The sequence below is a fragment of the Aythya fuligula genome, chromosome 3 (assembly GCF_009819795.1).
Source record: "Aythya fuligula isolate bAytFul2 chromosome 3, bAytFul2.pri, whole genome shotgun sequence".
Taxonomy (NCBI): Eukaryota; Metazoa; Chordata; class Aves; order Anseriformes; family Anatidae; genus Aythya; species Aythya fuligula.
The window spans coordinates 17,064,793-17,084,597 of NC_045561.1; the positions used below are offsets into that span (position 1 = coordinate 17,064,793).

General features: G+C 48.0%; 1 protein-coding gene across 1 annotated transcript in view; it reads left to right on the plus strand.

The window, feature by feature from the left end:
• The first annotated feature begins 943 nt into the window (after nucleotides 1-943).
• The window catches only part of EHD3 (EH domain containing 3), a 28,119-nt gene continuing 9,257 nt past the window's right edge, over nucleotides 944-19,805 (plus strand). Inside the window, exons 1-3 of the mRNA XM_032184093.1 lie at nucleotides 944-1,418; nucleotides 6,837-7,013; nucleotides 10,800-10,897. Of these exons, the coding sequence (XP_032039984.1) occupies nucleotides 1,192-1,418; nucleotides 6,837-7,013; nucleotides 10,800-10,897 (502 nt within the window). The 5' untranslated portion in view covers nucleotides 944-1,191. The remainder of the gene's footprint in view (nucleotides 1,419-6,836; nucleotides 7,014-10,799; nucleotides 10,898-19,805) is intronic.

The window sequence follows — 19,805 nt, forward strand, 5'->3', positions numbered from 1 at the left end:
CAGCTGTAGCTAAGAAAGCAGGGCAGTGTGGCATTACAGATGGGCAGTCCTGGGGACAAGCCCAGCCACAGGCAAGTACAGCACCATTTGTTCTTCAGCTCTCCTGTCACCCTAATTTGCGAAGGAATAAAAGAACATGGACAGTGGCTACTTTGTCTGTCTCACCTAGATAAATAGTGAGTTATCCCAGGTGCAGACTGCCTCTGTACCAGGGGAGGTTTAGGTTAGATGTTAGGAAGAACTTCTTCACTGAAAGGGTTGTGAGGCACTGGAACAGGCTGCCCAGGGAAGTGGTGGAGCCACCATTCCTGGAAGTCTTTAAAAGACGTTTAGATGTAGAGCTGAGTGATATGGTTTAGTGAAGGACTGGTTAGCGTTAGGTCAGAGGTTGGACTCGGTGATCTTGGAGGTCTCTTCCAACCTAGATGATTCTGTGATTCAAGACCGTCCCTATCAACCTGCATTGGCTATCAGAGGGCAGCCACCCTGCTGGACACCAGCTCTGCAAGGTGCAGCTCAGCTAACAGTGACTGAACACAACGTGCTGATGGGCAGCCTGAGCAAGTGCTGTGCTTCAGGACCAAGCCACGCACTGAGGGAGCTGCTGTGGGCGGCAGGGACACATTCAGGTTCAGAAACAGCGGCTCCCCCGTCACGTTTGCCCACTCGGGCGTTTGCTTCTAGGCGAGGGAGACGAGGGCTAAAATGGCGGGCGGGCAGCAGCGCCCTGCTGCACTGGGGGGGGGGGGGGAGGGGGGCGCCACCAGGGGGCGCTGCACCCGGCGGGGCTCTCCCACCCCTTAGCGCCTCAACATGGCGCCGCCCAGCGCGGCTTCACCCGCTGGGGGAGCACGGGCGGCGCTTTGCCAGGAGTGGCCGACTTCCGGCGCCGGCCCATTTCCTGGCGGGCGCCCCCCTTAACCGCCGCCCGCCGCGCGCCGCTCCCCTCACAGGGCGCCGTCCCCGCGGCATGCCCGCGCCGGCAGCCGTTGGCGCAGGGCTGAAGCGGCGCCCAACGGCGGCCCCGCCGAGCCGTTAACCGCCGCTAACGGCCGCTTGGAGCCTTGCTGAGGGAGCTATGCGAGGGTAACGCCTGCCCGCAGCCCGTTCGCACCGCCCCCTGCCCTGCGTTGCCCGGCCCCGGCCCCGGCCCCGGCTGTCGCTGCGGAGCTGGCTTCGGGCGGCCCCAAGATGTTCAGCTGGCTGGGCACCGACGACCGGCGCAGGAAGGACCCCGAGGTGTTCCAGACGGTGAGCGAGGGGCTGAAGAAGCTCTACAAGACCAAGCTGCTGCCCCTGGAGGAGCACTACAAGTTCCACGAGTTCCACTCGCCCGCCCTGGAGGATGCCGACTTCGACAACAAGCCCATGGTGCTGCTGGTGGGGCAGTACTCCACAGGGAAGACCACCTTCATCAGGTAACGTGTGGATAGTTTGGGGTCTGAAGGCTGCCCCTGCAGGAGCCTCAGCGGCTCTGCTTCGTGAGGACGGGGTGGGTGAGGCACCTGGTGAAACGTCAGGGTGGCAAGAAGTAGCCCAGGGCAGGGCATTGCTGTGGGGAAATGAGTCACTTCAGGCCCTCTTCATCATTCAGAGTGTGAAGCTGTGGAAAGCCCCAAAGAGGGGAACCCCTGTCATTGCTCAGGTCAGGTTGTCCCACTGTGGACCTTTTTTTTCCAACTTCCCCGCTGCCCAAGCACTGTGGCAACCACCTAGGAAAACTTGAAGTGTCTTCTTGGGTTTGTACTGGCCTGCGTCTCTCCTTTCTTTCTCTTTCTGTACTGTGCCCAGAGGCAGCACGGGGATCCTAGCTGGAGAAGCACGTGTGCTAGGGCATGTGCCTGTGGAGGAAAGACCTGTGTCCTGATGTGCTGCGATAGTGGGAGCAGCAAGTTCGCTCTGAATTGCCAGCAGCAGATCTGATACAAAGCTGTAAAAGGGTTAAACTTTTCCAGCTGGACTTTGTTGCTGGGATCTCTGTTCAGACAGTTCTAGCTCAGCTTGCAGCAGCCTTTCTCTGGGGATCATAGCTGAAGCTGTGCTGTCTGCATTTCCTACGTGATTCATGGGCTTAGCGTTAAATTCCAGCGTAACTCTGGTGTGGCTGTGTTGAAATCTCCGGAATTACCCCAGTGTAAATCTGGACAGAGGCCACAAGCAGCGAGTCCCATTGTTCTGCCGGCACTTCTTGCTGAAGGAAGGAGCTCTAGAGAGAAGTGAATCAAATTGACAGTGCCCCTCCAGAAGTGACCTTGAGAAATGGCAGGGTGTTTTTGTGTAATATTCCTGTTACTTATTGCACCACTCAGGACCAAGAAAAGCATGCATTTCTGCTATGTTGTCAGACACGCAGATGACAAATGAAATTTAGCAATGACAAGGCCTTTCTCGTGTTAGCAGCTCAGGTATATGATGAAGGAATGTGAATGACCCTCAGAAGCATTTGACATGTGGTTGGAAAGGGAGTTGCTCTTCTGAAAATGAAAAAAATGTTTCGTATAGCATAGCTGTCTGGTTCCACCCTAAATCTTTGTTCTGTGACTTGTTACCAAACCCATTTGAAAGGCTCTTTCTGCCTTTCCAGTTAATGATGTTCCTGAGCAGAGATTTCCCTGAATGTGAGGAGGCTGCTGCATATCCATTCCTGAGGTTGCTGGCTGTGTAACTAGAGCATCCTTCCAAATCCTTTTCTGGATTGCCAGCATCAGCTTTTCCCTGCAGTCTCACCTGCATGCTGTTAGCAATCTCCCTGCCTTTGCCCCCTTCTGTTCATTTCTCTGTAAGCCTGGGCTCGTTTTGAAGCTTTCTTCAGAAGTCTGGCTGCTTAAACCATGTTCCAGGCAAAAGGAGAAGCTGAGCCCTCACTTCTGTGGGAAGGCAGAAAGCCCTCAGCTCTCTGCTCAGCAAGCTGTTGGGAACCTTCCTTCAGCCAGCCTCTGCCCTCGTCTCCCAGCCCCTCTGTGCACAGATAGGGATGCGTTTACCCAGGGATTACGGTCAGGCAGAAGTGACCAGGAGCTGGTGCTCTGCAGAAGTGCAAAATGGCCATGAGCAAGCCATTTGCAGGAAGGTGGAGGCTCTTTCTATTTAAAATTGTGCTTAAGAAGGTGAAAGTTGAGCTGTTGAAGAACCCGTGGGCCTCTGACAGCAGGAGGAGTGTGAGGGCCCACCACTCCAGCCTGTTCCCAGCCAAACAAAGGCAGGAGGTGCCAGAAAGCTGTGCTGCTTGTGATAGGCTTCCAGCATGAGCCTGCAGGTGCTGGTCATTAGGCAGCTGGGATAAACAGCAGATTAGCATCCAGAGTTACCATGGGATGGTGAGTAGGAGTTAAAGGCTAGGAGCAGGGAGGAGGAGGTAAAAGGGGAAACAGCCGGTATGGCTTGGTACCAGGGTGAAACACGAAATGATCTCTCAGCATCTCTTCCATAAAATGTTGTCCAGATGAGAGGCGTTTAACATCTTTCCCTGTGTCCCTTCCTTTCTTGCATCCTGTGCATACTGCAATGCAACTTACAGGTTTTGATTAGTGCTGCTAAACACTTGTGAAGTGAACTCAATCTCAATTTGCACCTGAATCCCAGGGCACCATTTTAAAACAAAAACATTGCTTTGTTCACCTATCCTAGACATGGGTTTGTTTCATTCCTTTGTTCCTGTGGAGTCTGAGGCAAAGCAGGGAAGAAACACAAGCTTCTGAGGCAATAAATAGCCAGAACCTCTCTGGAGAGAGCACCTAGGTGCAGTTTCTTGTGGTGAGGCTGCCCTCCTGTCAGGAGGAAGTGGCAGAAGCAAAGCAGTCAAGGGCACTGAGAAACATTCCTGGAGGCTGAGGGGGTGGAGGGAGGTGAGCTGCGTGGGTCAGAGGCAACGAAGTGAGACCAGCACACGGGCTAAACAATGCTGTGCTCTCTCCTTGTAGAGACCCGGGGAGCTGAGCCTTGTTTTGCTGTGTGAGAGATGCAGCGTGAGTGACACTGACAGTTCTCCACTCCTGCGTACTGCAATATCCCCTTTCCTTGCTCCCATTTCTGTCAGCATCCTTTTAGCCAAGTCCTTTCTGCAGGGCTGGGCTCTGGAAGGCCTGGGTGTTGGGAGCGGGGCCACACCTCTGCCTGGGAACATCTCGCAGCTAACTTCCTTGGGACAGCAGGATGCCACTGAAGCCTGCATCTAATGTTTCTGCTCTTAAGCTTTCCTGTAAGAGGATGGGAATGCAGGACAGAACATTACTCCCCTAATTCACTTAGATTCTGTGATCTTCTCTAAAAATAATCCTGGCTTCTGTCCAGCCATCCTGTTAATAAAATAAACAAGCCAGCCCGAGCTCTACTGACTGTCAGTGTGGTTTGCTGTTGCAGTGTAGCCACTCCTTTCCCGTACAGCTAATGGCTTACATGTCCTGGCCTCTCCGGCCTGCTTGTCACTGTGTGCACTGGGCAGCTCTGTCACCTCCCTGCGTGGCCCTGAACCTTTCATCTTGGCCTCCACCGGGCAGCTCTTGCCACTTCCTCCCCCTCTCCCCTTCTTCCCTTTCCTCATCCTCTCCGGCATGCATCACCTCTGCTGCCACAGCATCCTGCAGGGCTCCTCCGTGACTCATCACTAGCAAATGGCTCCCTCCCCCACATCCTGTGAGGCATTCCTGCCTGGAGAGCCCGACTGCTCTACATTACTGCAAACCTGGTGGGAAGGATGCCCCATGCCGGGTCAGCCCTTGTGCAGCTTCTCCGCCCTTCCCCCTTGACCTTCTCAGCAGGATCGGGGACAGCTCTGAGAGGGGGGCAAGCAGAGCAACGCTCTTAATCAGATACAGGCTCCAGATGCTTCTCCAAAAAGCAGATAGGCCGTAAATAAATGCTTGCCTCCTGCCTGGTGCTTTCCACAACCTTCCTAACCTGGTCAGAGGTTGCTCCCCAGATCTCTGATGGCGTACCCAGCGCAGAGTGAAGCACGCTGCTCTGCCTGGGGAAACTGCTCTGGAGCTGCTGCTTGTTCTCACTTGGTGTCTCCCACAGTCATTGTTTGCTGTCCTCTCCCAGGAACCCCACAAATGGAACAATCACGTGTTCTTCAGCTCTTCTGTTAGCAGAGGCAGCCTCTGTCACTGCCTAGCAGCAGCTTGCCTCCCCCTCCCCAGACAAGTGTCAATAATTCCCTTGTGTTTGACTGCTGTACAATGAGGCTGAGTGCCGCAGACGCCCTCCTGCACAATGTACCCAAACCCCCAGAGAAGCTTGACTTCAAACAGAGGCTGTGATACCAGACAGTGCCAATCTTTATCTCTGATTTCATGTTGCTTGCTGCACATTTAGTCAATTAACATTTTCTCATAGTTTGAGATGTTTGCTGAGATTTGTTTTGTTGTATACAAGAAATAAATGCTTTGAAACATGAGCTCAGTGGAGCTGTGATAAAATTCTTTCAGTCAGCCTGGCTGGATAAGGACTGTTATATACGGCGCTTTTGCTTGGGTTTTCTCAGAAGCCTTGTCTGTAAGTGACAAACAAAAACCCCAGGCTTTTTTTTTTTTTTCCCTGTTGCTCAAAAGCTGTGTCATTGCACGTGCATCTCAAACCCCTATAAAATAAGTGGGTTACTGTCTCAGCAAGGCTGAGACCTGTCACATGGAGTAAGGTGTTTTTCAAATGCACCTTACTTGTTGCACTTGATGCTTGTTATTACCACCTGCTTCTTTTATTTCTAATATTTGCAAGGAGAGAACTCAAAAGATTCATTGTTATAGGTAAGGTGAATGCTCACCTGTATATCACTCTTAAGATTAGACCAAAAGCAAAGTACAAAGCCAGAGCAGAGGTCCTGTAGTCCCTCACGTAGGAACTTTGATAAGACTCAGGTGAGTGAACCAGTGCTGACTGTTGCATATGCTGATCTCAGTTGTCAAGAATCACCACTCCTTCCCTTCCTCTCCTTTTTCCCCTCCCCCAGAACTGCTTTTAACATCACTTTCAGTTTTGTGTTTACCTTTCTGGCTTATCATAAAAATGAGGTTAAAGTAACAGAAGAGGAAGAGGCTAACAGAGAGAAGAGGCTATCTGATGTCAACAAGCAACACTAACTCTTACAGCCTGGTAGTCACACATTCCACAGGTAACAATCCAGAGCTTGTCAGCAGGCCAGGTGATCCAACACCATCCCAGGGCTGGTCTTATCACTAAAGACTGCAGAAAAAAGGCATTCAGCAACTCTGCCTTCTCTTATCCTGTATCACCAGCACACCTGCCCCATCCAGCAGCAGGCTGTACATTTTCCCCAGACTTCCTTTTTCTGTATAGCAAATCTGAGCTGTGCTACAGGAGTGTGCAGGAAGGAGTGGAGACTTCAACAGCCAAGTAGAGGAGAAGCTGGCCTTTGAGTGACTGATTTGGACTGGGGGCTAAGCACATCAGTTGGATGAGTTTTCTGCTGAAATGAGCAGCAGTGAAGTAATATCGGCACCAAAGGCCAGTACGGTTTCAGGATTAACTCTCTGATAGCAGTGAACTGCTGTTTTTACCTCACTAAGCTAAGTTTGTTCTAAATGTCTTGAAGATTAAACTACACAAAACGGTTAAACATGATGAGAATCCCTTGCCAGCAGCTGTAATCTTCTCATAAGTTTTAATCCTCCTGAAATGTAAAAGCTTTAAAAGTGGAGATTCCAAGTAGAAAAGCTACTGTGACACCTATCAAAAAAATCAGTGACAGTGCTAAAAATATTCTTGAAAGGATCTATACTCTTTAGCTATGTAATCTCACTGGGATCTTCAGGACAACTCAATTAGGACTTAGGCAGATCTCGTGTCATGCTCACACCTTGTTTTTTTTTCACCTACAGGTACCTGCTGGAGCAGGATTTCCCAGGAATGAGGATTGGACCAGAGCCTACAACTGACTCCTTTATAGCGGTTATGCAAGGAGATGTGGAAGGAATTGTTCCTGGAAATGCACTGGTGGTGGATCCTAAAAAACCATTCAGGAAACTCAATGCCTTTGGCAATGCCTTTTTGAACAGGTCAGTAATCAAAAACTTGCTCTGGAGTATATGGCTAAAACTTAACGAGCAGCATAGCTAGCAATTTAAACGGGTAAGGCATTACGCTCTTCTTCTGCCTCTTCTTTTTCCCCATCCACGTGGCAATTACAAAGCCATCCCAGTCCTACCAGGCATGCATCAGTCACTCACTGAAGGCCAGATTAAAAAAGTGGGCCAAAACTTCATTTTAGCTGAACAAACAAAACAAAGAATAAAGCCCAGCCTGTCACGTTCATGCTGTAGGAGTCCAGAGGTAAATACTCTCCATTACATTTCACTGTCCCTTGTTCTTATATTCCTAGCTGCTTCTGTTCTGCAGTCAGTTCAGTTCCTTGAAGCTAAAGAGTCCAACCAGACCCAGCCAGTGAAGTCGGTAGAGTGGAACTGGTACAACACGCACATCTTTGCTTTCTTGCATTTCTTTCATAATTACTTGAATGTCTCTGCATTCTGAGGCCATATACATGTAACCTACGTATATTTTGGTAACAGCTCTGAAGGTGCTTCTTTCCTACAGGAAACTGTCCAGGGGCTTTGACCAGTAGCTCCACAACATCAGGAATCTAACCTTTCCCTTCCCTAGACCTCACCCAACCATCCAATTTTGGATCTAGGCCTTGCAGGAAGTCAGCAGCACACACCCATGTCCTAGGGGAGCACAGCCTGTGCTACAGCAGGGAAATGGGAACAGACTGACTACACCTGTCACTGGCGCCTTCCCTGCTAGCACAGGGTGGGAGACACGGCCAACTGTTCAGCCAAATGACCAAGAAAGCTGGGCTTGGACTCCTTTTCTGACTTCCAGGCTTTGGGAGTGTCTGTCCAGAGAGTGCCTCGTCCCCTACCAACTCTAACCACAGGAATGCCAGCGTAGGCTGCAGAGAGGCAGGCAAGGGCATGGGCCTGCAGAGAGACCTGGGGAGAAGCTTGATGAGAGAAGAGGGACCTAGCTGGAGTTACTGCCATGCAGAGAGCCTCACTGCCCGTAGAAGCAATATCTGATCACAACACAGGCTCAAATACTACAACATGGTCCTTCACTAGACAGATTTTCAGCAGTTTTCAACATCTTGCAAGGCCTGGAACGCGTGTACCTGGCCGACAGTTCACTGCAGAAGAGAAGCAACCTCAGGAGTAATGAGGTCAGGCATGGAGTGCAAAAAGCAAGCACACCTGGATTGATGGACACATCCTGAATGCAGTTTGCTCCTAATACAACAAGGGATCTCTGGTGTTGCTATGTATCTGTTAGCCTAGTTCGCTGCATCATGCTGTGCTATCGCTCTCTCCTCCTGCTCCTCCTTCTCCACGTGAGGACGGCAGGGCAGAGGGGCGCAGCAGGGATTCAGCAGCAGCTGAAGTGCAGTCCTGCTAGCAATGTGGAGAGTAGCCATGACAGCTAATTAACCCCTTTTCTGCAGACAGAAAAAGAATGGTGTAATGATTTCTGTGCAGAGATGGGGCTGACAAGCTGTCTTGAGATGAAAAGAGACAGCTCTGCAGTACCATGCTCTGACCCTGTTTCCTTTCCCCCCCTCTTCTTGCCCCAGGTGCTTCCTAGGCATTGAGAGAAGGGCTTGTTTTCCTCACTCCAGCTCTGCTGGCAGTATCCCAGCTTTGGAGGGGTCCCATCAGAGAAAATCAGGGATACCAGCCATTGCTTTGGTATCATGTTGGCTTGGTTGATGGTTGCAAAATTATTCCCAACCCTCGTTGTCTGTCTTAGGGAGCTAAGGTAGAGTTGTTTCTGCTTTTTTGTTGTCTGCAACAGGAGACATCATGGATAACAATTCCTCCTCACTCCCATACTCTGCCTGTAGGGGTAATGAAAGGACAGTTTGGCACCACATGCATCCCTTAGTGCGGTCCAGGACAGAATTGGGTCATGCTCCCTGAGGTACCTGCAGTTCTGTGGGGACAGCTGGAAGACAGCATCCTTAAGAACATTGCCAACAGAGCCAGAATGCACTTCTTAAGCTAGCTTCTGACCTTCTATCTGCAGTTTCCTGTGGAGAACTTTCCCTAGAGAAACCTATGGAAGATCCCCTTGCCTGTGACCTCTGGAGCCTTTGTTCTCTGCTAAGGCTGGCACCTATCAGGAGAACTAAGCCAGCCCCCTTTTCTACACAAGGTGCAAAGATGCTCCCTGTTGCCACCTGTCAAGCTGTGGATGGTGGAAAGAGGCTGAAATATTTGCACTGAAATATCTGATAGTGTAGGAATGAAGGCACTTCTCTGACCCACAAGGATTCATTCTTGTCAAAATGATCTTAGAATCCTACAAGTGGAAAAAATTGGGGTGAGGTTGTGGAGGAGTTCACTGCTGCAGGGATTTCATCAGAAACCAGCAGAGGCTCTGTCTGCCTTGACTCATCTAGTGGCCATTATGTCAACTCTGGTCCTTCTGTGGTTCTGCTTCCTCCCACAGCACCATTTTTTATGCCTCAGTGTTACACCAGCCTATTAATATACATACATACATAGACACACGTATATTTATAGCTGCTCGGAATGCTGTCACAAAAAGGCTGTCCACAAAATGCAACCAGGAGCCATGCGAGCAGATATGTTTTTGCTGTTAGCAATGACTGAAAGAGATGAGCTGCAGCCCTCTAAGAATAAGCACAAAGTGCTCTTCTCAGCTAGGGATTTGTGTAGGCATAAGATGGTGAACAACTAGGTGAAGAGGAATTGCACAGAAATGGAGCTGTGGAGGGGAGACGAGTGAGTGAATTACAAACCTAGTGTGAGTCAACAGTGTCATACTTCTGTGAGAGAAGTAAATACCTTCCTGAGACATACAAACAGAAATGTCTTATGTAAGAGAGAAGGAGCAATTCATCCAATCTGGTCACTACTGGCCAGGCCACAGCTGGAATACCACATCGTGCCAGAAGATGTATGTGGAACAACTTGAGAAGAATCTGAAGGAAAGCTGCAAAGGCCTTCTGTGACTTGGAAAATGAACTAGAAAGGCAGCTACAGGGAACTGGAAGAGATGGAAAAGAGTCTGGTTTTCTTTAGAGGAAAGGCTGAGGGGAGATGCAATAACAATAGGTATATGTTGCTGCAAGAGGGGAAAAATAAACCTTGTCTACTGTGTTTGAGACTAAAATGCATTGCAGCATGGGAGATTTAGATTAGACATTAAGAAAAAGATTTTGCTGTAACGATAATTAAGAAATGGAGTAGAGTCCCAGCAAAGGCTGTTGAATCTGCATCATAGGTTTGACAAACACTTCAGACAAACATCTGCTTTGAAGCAGGAAGACAGACTAAGGTTTCTGAGATCTCATGTTGCTCAGACTTTAGGGCTTCCATGGTGCAAGAATAGCACGCATTCTAAGACCAGATTTAAAAGTAGATTAAAAAAAACCTACAACTTTGATTTATTTAAATGAGTTATTTCAATTCATTTGAGTTCATGTCCCTGCAGCAGAATGAAGAAAATGAAATACCACTTCTTGCTAAAATACGAACAGAAAAAAAACAAATATGGATTTCTGAATTGTTTTTCTCACAATTTTGGGGACATAGAAAAAATGACTCATATCATAGGTCATGACAGAGACTCATGTTCCAGAAAAGCCAAAATAATCAGAGAAAGTGCTCAGTTCTGGCAGCTCTTTCATTTATTTAAATCAAGACTAATTCTAACTGAAGACTTGTGAGATCAGAGCCTGGATTGTCCCATGTTGCCTGTAATGTTCAATGCATCACGAGTACTTTTTTGGTTTTATTTTAAACCAAATTATTTTTGCACAGGTTTGTATGTGCCCAGCTACCTAACCCTGTGTTAGAGAGCATCAGTGTCATTGATACACCGGGAATCCTTTCTGGAGAAAAGCAGAGGATTAGCAGAGGTAAGTCCCAAGTTCAGTTCTTTTCCAAATCACAGTAGTTAAAATTGAATGGACTATGTGGGTTTCCTCTGAAGCTGTACAAATTCTAGACAGAAACAACAGTCAGGGCCTCTCAGAGAGATGCCATGACTACTGATGTTCCTTCGAACTTAATTTGCTATCTGCCACAGAGAATTTAAATGCTATCAGGTAAGGTTGCTGACAGTGTCAGCAATACTTATATCTCTTTGGTATTCCCTAGTAGAACAGATTTCCATCAGAAAGTGTCAAATAATACCTGTCTACTTCGCAGAAGCAATTGCTTTCAGCAACCTATTGATGAGCCCTAGGCAAGGCTTGCATGGCAATCAACCTGATTTCCTTCCAATCGGCCTCGCAGGTTTCTTACAGTGCCCACGCTTCCTGAATGTAGTGCTGGACTGGATAAGGGCTAAGCTGGCACTCACATTCCTTGTTGCAGTTGCAAATCTGGAAATAGTGGGGATACTAAATTATATTCGTATACTAATACTAATGACTAGCTCCAAGTTCCTAAATGGCTCAGGGTGACCCTCTGAAGTGGGCAACATCTCCATACTTTGAACCTACTGTTCGCAGTCATTTCCTTACTCTGTAGGATGATGGTGGCATAGCTCACATTTCTCACAGGTTCCTGAGATAAACCTGATAACTGTACAGCATTTTAGTGGAAGGAAGCCAAAAGTAGTGAAAACATGATGACGACACACACGTTTGAGTTTGAGGAGATCAGTTCTCACTCACACTGCCTATTAGCAATGCACAATTAAGTTTCAGCAGCACAGGCGCTACTCAAAAGTACTGAAGCCTTTCCCGTATCTCAGTGTTCTGTCCCATAAGATTTCTGTTGATTCAGTTTTATAACTCACTTGTGCATTGAAATTGCTCTTGGAAACTTCCTTTTCTCTTTCATCAAGGAACTACCTTGTACAGAGCCAGCCCTTGTTCATTTTACTGGGATCTTCCACTGTAGGGAGCTCAACTAAAGAAGCATCAATAAAGCTATAAAAGATAGTTAGAGTTAGTTAAGACTCACATTAAGCTTTTCCAACATGGGTCTTAGCACTGCTAGGAGATCATGAATTCCTTCCAGACAGTCAGAAGGTAGCAAGATGCGCACACCTTCATCAGAGGTATGTAAGCATTCTTCCCTTCAACAGAAAATGTTTCAAAGCAGAGATAATCAAAGTTTATATGGTATAAACATTTTTCAGTCAAAAAAAAAAAAAAGCTACAGAAAGCACACAGTTCTCTCTGGAACTATTATTGTGATGAAAACTTGCTTAGGAAAAAACACTTTTGTTCATTTTCTTTAAGAAAAACAAAACACAACTGCTGCCTTGGTGTCCCATTCCTGTGGCTACACCAGTAAATACCAGCAGTGCCAGAACACAGCTGGTACGCAGTTGTGTGCTGTTAGGAAAGTTACAGGTGGTGCACTTTGACCCAGGGCAACAAACACCTCCCTGAGCATCTGGGAGCAGCCCAAAGTACAGGTTAGGTGGGATCTCACTGCACCCTCACACATAGCCAGGACAGCCCGAAGCTGGTTCCGTGGGCCACATCGGGTGGCTTTCCAATAGCTAGAGGACAAGCTCCTCATCCGGTTTAGATCAACATAACGTTGTTGAAGCTGGAAGAGCTCCACTGATTTCTGTCTGCAGGGGATCCAGCCCAGGGAGCAGAAAGTCAGAAGAGGGCTGAGGTGCTTAAATTTAGGAAGGGCTGTTGCCAGGGATTAGCTTAAGCTTTTCTCAAGGAAGCCAGTGTTTGAAAGGGAGTGCTCGCCTTCTGCCTGTCATGGCAGAGAAACAGAAAGTGGTGAGGCTGGTGCATTTGCCACTAGGCTTGCAAGCCAGCTGCCCTGATCAGCAGATTGGTTTCGGAGGCAGACAGAGCAATAACGCATTTTCTAGACAGAAAACAAGACGGTGCCAAAAACTGCTGATGCAACAAAATGCTTCTGCCCTTCTCTACCTTCCAGCCTGCTCAGATTTCATTTGGGAATGTCGCAAAACCTGGGAGAGATTTCCCAAGAGGCCTCCCAGTTCCTTAACTGTTGGGAGGAGGGTAGCTCTGCTCCCCCCATTATTTGCCAGTAGGATGTATGTTTTAAGACCCTCAGATGAGAGTGCCAGTGAGAATCAGGGAAGGGAAGGGGTAGCAAAGCAGCTTTCTGTCATAAATTTGAGAGAGAAAGTACAAATACAGAAGATATGGCAGGCATTCCTGCCCTGCCCATCCCATGTGAACCAGCAGCATGTCTAAAAATAGGAAATTCCTCTCGATGGGAACGTCAGAAGTCTGTCTCTTTTCGTATTAAGAACATTAATTAATCTATACAGTGCCAGCTTAGCAATCCATCAGGGCTCATCATGTGCCCTGTTGCATCCATGCTTCAGGGACCAGGAGCAAGGAAACTGTCTTTCCAGGAATGACTCAGAGGCCAAGGCCAGGTTCTGAAGCTCCTCGTCAGTTTGGACTACGCTGACTTAACTTCACTGCCTGTTTGCTGTAGTAAAAAATACCGTGACAGATAAATGCAGTGCCTTCCCCAGTGGGCAGGCAGCACTGAGCGCCAGTGTTGGAGCTAGCAGCAGGCAGCTTCGTCCAGCCAGCTGCTGGGCTTTGCAAACGGATGGCAAACTTTCCTCCAAGGAAAGCCACGTAAGGCAGAAGCAGAACTCTGCCCTGGCTCTCTTCCAGGACAGCACTACGTGATCATATGTGCCATCTTCCCCACACGGAGCAGCCCGTGTTGTTTCCTGCGAGCAGACTTGCAGGTCTGGGCCTGTCAAGCAGTGAAGGGGGATGCAAGCTGTCATCTGAAATCCACATCTCCAGCACACGCAATGAGATCACCAGCATCGACGCAGCTTTTGCTGCACTCAGATTCTGGTAAAAAGGTGTAGCCAAGGAGCTGCCTGCACTGCTCCTGTGACTTGTACAATCCTTTGTGAGAGGCACCCATGGTACCGTGGGTACAGTAGCTAGATCCTAGGATACACAGATTTACATTTACAAGCCTGGTGAGAAGTATTCCCAGGATGTCATGGCTCAAAGCATCCTCCCCATCACTGCTTCTGTACTCACCTTGCCTAGAGAGCAACCATTTCTCCTCTAGTCTTTATCACGTACTTCGTTCACATACAGAATGTCATCAGATTGCCCTGTCCCTCACTCCAGGTCCCTTTTTAGTTGGTTGTTTCATTTATTGTCTGCAGCAGAGCATAAGGCAACAGCAGGCTGTGGAATTTCTCGTAGGAGAGAGAGTTGTAGGTACCAATGCAACAGAGCCTGGGTTACTTGGACGATTTTGGTAACAGCACAGATGCTATCCGTTTGCAAAGCACTGTTCAGGTGTCACATGATGAGCCCTCACCATCCAGCTGGGATGGAAGATGAGAAAGGGAGGAACGGTACTGAAATAAGTGAGGACAAAGGGGAGGACCTCAGGTCATTCAGTACAGCAGAGCCAAGACAGGAGCTAGGACTTACTCATAATTCATCATCTCGTGCAGTTTGCTGTGCTAACTGAGCCACCTGGTAACAGCAGCTCAGGCACTTCAGTAGCAGTGCATCCCTGGGCAAGGAGCTTCACAAACTCTGCTAACCATCAGTCCTGACCTACACATGCCCTGAGCTAAGCAGGTCCAAGTCCGCCAAGTTAAACAATGCCATTGCCAAATAGTATTTGATCCCTGTTTGAGGGTCATACTTCCTGAATACATGCTGAACACTTCATCTTCACCCGCTGTTTGTCACCTCCTCCCTTTCCTGCGTTATTAGCAGTGAGCACAAGGTCACAGTCAAGCGATGAGGACTGTCAGTGGCATTCCCCAGCAGCTTTCTTTCATAGAATCAAGGAATGATTTGGGTTGGAAGGGACCTTAAAAATCATCTAACTCCAATCCCCCTGCCATGGACAGGGAAACCTACTACTAGACCAGGTTGGTCAGAGCCCCATCCAGCCTGGCCTTGAGCACTTCCAGGGATCCAAGCCATCCACAGTTTCTCTGGGCAACCCGTTCCAGAACCTCACCACCCTTACATTAAAGAACTTCTTCCTAATGTCTAATCTGAAATCTACCCTTTTTTAGTTTAACGCCATTCCCCTTTGTCTTATCACTAGGACCCGCTGACAAATATTCCCTTTCTAGTTATTGAAAAGTTCCTGGTCTCCCTGGAGCTTTTTCTTCTCCAGGCTGAACAATCCCAACTCCTTCAGGCTGTCTTCACAGGAGAGGTGCTCCAGTCCCTTGATCATCTTTCTGGCCCTCTTCTTGATTTGTTCTAATACTTCAATGTCTTTCTTGTGCTGGGGGCCCCAGAGCTAAATGCAGTACTCCAGGCTGGGTGTTATGAGGGCAGAGCAGAGGGGGAGAATCGCCTCCCTCAACCTGCTGGCCACTCCTTTTTGATGCAGCCCAGGATATGGTTGGCTTTGTGGGCTGCAAGCGCACATTGCTGGCTCACGTTGAGCTTCTCATCCACCAACACCCTCAAGTCTTTCTCATTAGGGCATGTTTTTTCCAGCCTATTCCAGCCTTTTTCCAGCCCTCCACCCAGTTCCATCTGCTGACTGTGATGCAGCCCAGGCTTCCCATAGCCAAGGGAAAACATACTAGCCTCGTTCTCCCTCTTGGGAAGGAAGAATTCCCGATTACCAGTAGCTTCACTCTGGGATATTCAGTTACCAGCCTGACAGTGAAAGGAAAAATGTAAACGAATAACAAACAGTCTTGGGCAATCGCAGAGCTTTCAGACTGTGTTTTGAACAGCCATAGTTGGAAGAGAAAGCAAGCACCAAGAGAACTGATGTTATCATAGAATGATGTTCTCCCACTTCATTAAACGTTTAGGGTCCGATAGACCCATAGAACCTCCAAGTTGGAAGGGACCCACAAGGATCATCAAGTCTGACTCCTGGGTACCCAAAGGACCACAAAAAAAAAAAAAATCAGATCATGTGTGTGAGAGCATTGTCCAAATGCTTCTTGAACTCTGTCAGGCTTGGTGCCGTAACCACTTCCCTGGGGAACCTGTCCCAATGCCTGCCCACCCTCTTGGTTAAGAACCTTTTCCTGATACACAGCCTGAACTTCCCCTGTTGTGGCTTCAAGCCATTCCCTCAGTGCTGTTGCTGGTCATCAGGGAGCAGAGCTCAGCACCTGCCCCTCCGCTCCCCCCGTGAGGAAGCAGTAGACCACCATGAGGCCTCCCCTCAGTCTCCTTTCCTCCAGGCTGAACAATCCAAGTGACTTCAGCCACTCCTCACGTGTCTTGCTCTCTAGACCCTTCACTATATTTGTAGCCCTCCTCTGGATGCTCTCCAATGGTTTTATATCTTTCTTATCCTGTGGTGCCCAGAACTGCACACAGTACTTGAGGTGAGGCCGCATCAGCACAGAGCAGAGTGGGACGATCCCATCCCTCTACTGACAGCAGTGCTGTGCTTGATGCACCCCAGGGTACAGCTGGCCGTCCTAGCTGCCAGGGCACACTGCTGCCTCGTGTTCAGCTTGCTGCTGACCAAAACCTCCAGATCCTTTTCTGTGGGGCTGCTCTCCAGCATCACATCCCCCGGTCTGTACGTGTAACCAGGGTTGCCCCTTCCCAGGTGCAGAATCCAGCACTTGCTCTTCATAAACTTCACATTGTTGGGATTGCCCAGCTCAGCTCTCTTAATTTGTCCAGATCTCTCTGCAAGGCCTCCCCACCCTTGACAGTCAGTAACTCCACCCAGTTTGGTATCCACAAACTTGCTCAAAAAACCCTCAAGTCCTTCATCCAAATCATTTGTGAAAACACTGAAGAGGGCTGGTCCTGAAATGGAGCCCTGGGGAGCCCCACTAGTGACAAGTCACCAGCCTGATGTAACCCCATTTACAAGAACCCTCTGGGCCCAACCCGTCAGCCAACTGTTCACCCATCTTATTATGCTTTTATCTAATTATAGTCTGGTCATTTTGTCCAGAAGGATACTGTGAGAGACAGTATCAAATACTTCACTGAAATCCAGTAAGATCACATCAACTGGCTTTGGTCAACCAGCTGGGTAGAAGGAAATTAAGTTTGTTAGATAAGACCTTAGAGTTTTGTCACGTGTTCTGGGAACAGCATGATATACCCTGAAAGCATCTAAAAAGGAGGCATTTCAAGCATTTGCTATAACAGTCCCCTGTGATTATTTGTGTTTCACTCCACCCAGGAGGGTGAAAGTGCAGCGTGATCAGTTGTGGCCTCGCAGTCCACTTCCATGACTACAGCGCAGCAGCCACGCTGCCAACTTCCCAGACTTTAGCATAGTCTCACACACACGCTGTCCCACTGAAAGGCAGTCACATAGTTCTACGGTGACATAGCTCTGGGCTTCCTGTAAGGACAAAAATGTAAGGAAAACCTGCACGCATCTGTCCCTTTTTATTTGTAGAAATATCTGAAGCCACAAGCATGACTAACTCATCTAACCTGAAAGCAGGATGCAAACAAAAACTCAAGACTATATATATGGGTTTTTTTTGAGGAGACCGAGTTCATTTTGTCTGAGGGAGATGTGGAGAGAGAGGAGCTGTCCTCATGATTTAGGGTGGAAATACTGCTTTGTTTTGCATTTCCAGAACTGGAAGAAAAAAATAATGCAAAAGAAATGAGATTAAGTATTTAGTCGTGCAAATAGAAAGGTCTATGTTATTTATTTATTGTTTCTTTTAACTCCTGTTAATATATGGCAAGTCCTCTTTTTTATTTTTAAACCAAAAAAGTTTGATTTTTTTAGAACTGTTGAATTTGTACATTTTATTGTCTGTCCCTTGTGCACTCCAGACATTCCCTAAGGATCTCCTTTATTAAGGAAGGAGGGTCATGCCCATCAGTATCTCAGTTTGCATCATTTCTGCACATCACGTACTCATGCAGTGTCCTGAGAACTCACTTTGTGTTTGGACACAGACAGAATTCCATGAGGTTTTTCATTATAGTCTGTGCATCAGCACTGCTCTGGGAAATTGGTATCTCTGGAAAACCTAGCCTGGATTCAGATACCTCCTGAGGTGTCAAAATCTGGCTGTGGGCTGTTTTGAGGATTGGCCTAGATGCCATGAGATGCTCAGTCCATCTGTCACAAATTGTGTTCCTGCTCCAGCAGGGGGATTGGACTAGATGATCTCTCAGGGTCCCTTCCAATCCCTAGCATTCCGTGAAATAACAAAGATACAAACGAGTAATGGATAAAGGGGAAGAGTTCTGTTGTGTGTACATAGAAGCTTACAGTTGTAAGAAGTCTTGGCTCTGGACAATGTTTTCATCAGTTTTAGTCCACCTGAATTGAACTTGTCTAGTGAGATAGATTTCACGTAGATTGCACTGACATAAAGCAGGAGCCTCGTCAGTCTCCTTGTCTCTTCTCAACCTTGAAACCATTGCTCTAAACAACATGAAAGCCAAAGTCCCTGGTATGCCACTCCATTTATTAATGTAAATGTTAGCATTAGAAATTTGACACCAGCCCACATTTCCTAGCTGAGAACATTATGCAGATTTGCTGTGGAGAGCTGAGTCCCTTTACTTTTGCTTTGGAAACCTTTAAGCCTCCGAAATGGATGTAACATTTCCACTAATTCTTGGTACTGAGGGAGAGGACGTGCAGAGCCCTGACAGGAGGATGCAGCTCCTATTGCTGTGAGTCACCAGCTCTAAGACAGATGATTTCTTCAGGTATAGGCAAAGGCAGAATTAATCAGCAAGCTCTAGAAACCTGCTCTAGAAATTATGACATATCGCTCATAGAAGTATTCTCATCCTGTGGAATTTCTACTTCCCAACACACCCACAGACACGCGTTACACAAATCTCTTTATATCCCGTTGGAAGGCAGCCACTCCCAGAAAGGAAGCAGCTTTTTCACAAAGATGCTTTAGGATGAGCTGCAGTGAGATAAATGCAACATTCATCCCTTGCTTTTCATCGTCCTTTCTAATCCATTCCTTGCTGGTTTCACCAGCTCCTCACCTTGACAGAAACCAAATCCCTATTCTCTACTCTCCCCTGCTTCGGTTTCTGTCACCCACACCTGTACCATCCCTCCCTGAGCCTCACAACAGCCACCCCTGCCTTGCTTCCCACTCACTTTGTGTGTCCTACTCACTTCGTGTAGCCCTTCCTCCTCCTTTCCTCCCTTTATTTCCTCCACCTGACCATCACATTGTCTTGAGGGCTGTGATCTAGTGGGCTTTCAGTCTCTGGAACACCCCAGATTTAGGTGGATAGTACGAAGGGAGCTCCCAGGGACTAAACTCACCAGGAATGAGGTAAGTTGCTAACAGCAGTGGCACAGTTTAAAAAAGCAGCTTTGTGTTTTTCAGCATTTCTTCATCTTACTTTCCTCCTTCCATCCCACCTGACCACCACAGGGTCTGTGCCCATAGTTCCACGAGACAGGCAATTCAGTGGTGTGCTTACCATCAGCCAAAAGCAATGCTGAGCTACTACATGAGCACTCATTGCTGGTTTAAATGGCTTTAAAATGTTACAGGCAGGCAGGTTTGATGCTGGGTCTGGTATCATTTGTCTGCACAGAGTCAACGTAAAGACTGTGTCATTCTTTGTCTGACTTGACAGAAAAGTAATTGCATAATCCTGCCGTATCTTAGTTAAATACTTGCTGCCAGGTATTCCAGCAGCACACAGACAAGTATTCATAAAGCCACAGTCTGCCTTGCAGCGTCTAGGTGTCAGGGTGTCTGCAAGAAAATCGCTTCCTCTACAGGATGAATCTACTGGCAGTCATCTGACTTGTCAGCTTTGTGTTAAATCTGTTGAATCCTTCTCATGCTGCCAGAATGAAATCTACCCCCGTGAAAGAATATCTGATGGAAGGAAATGGTACGGT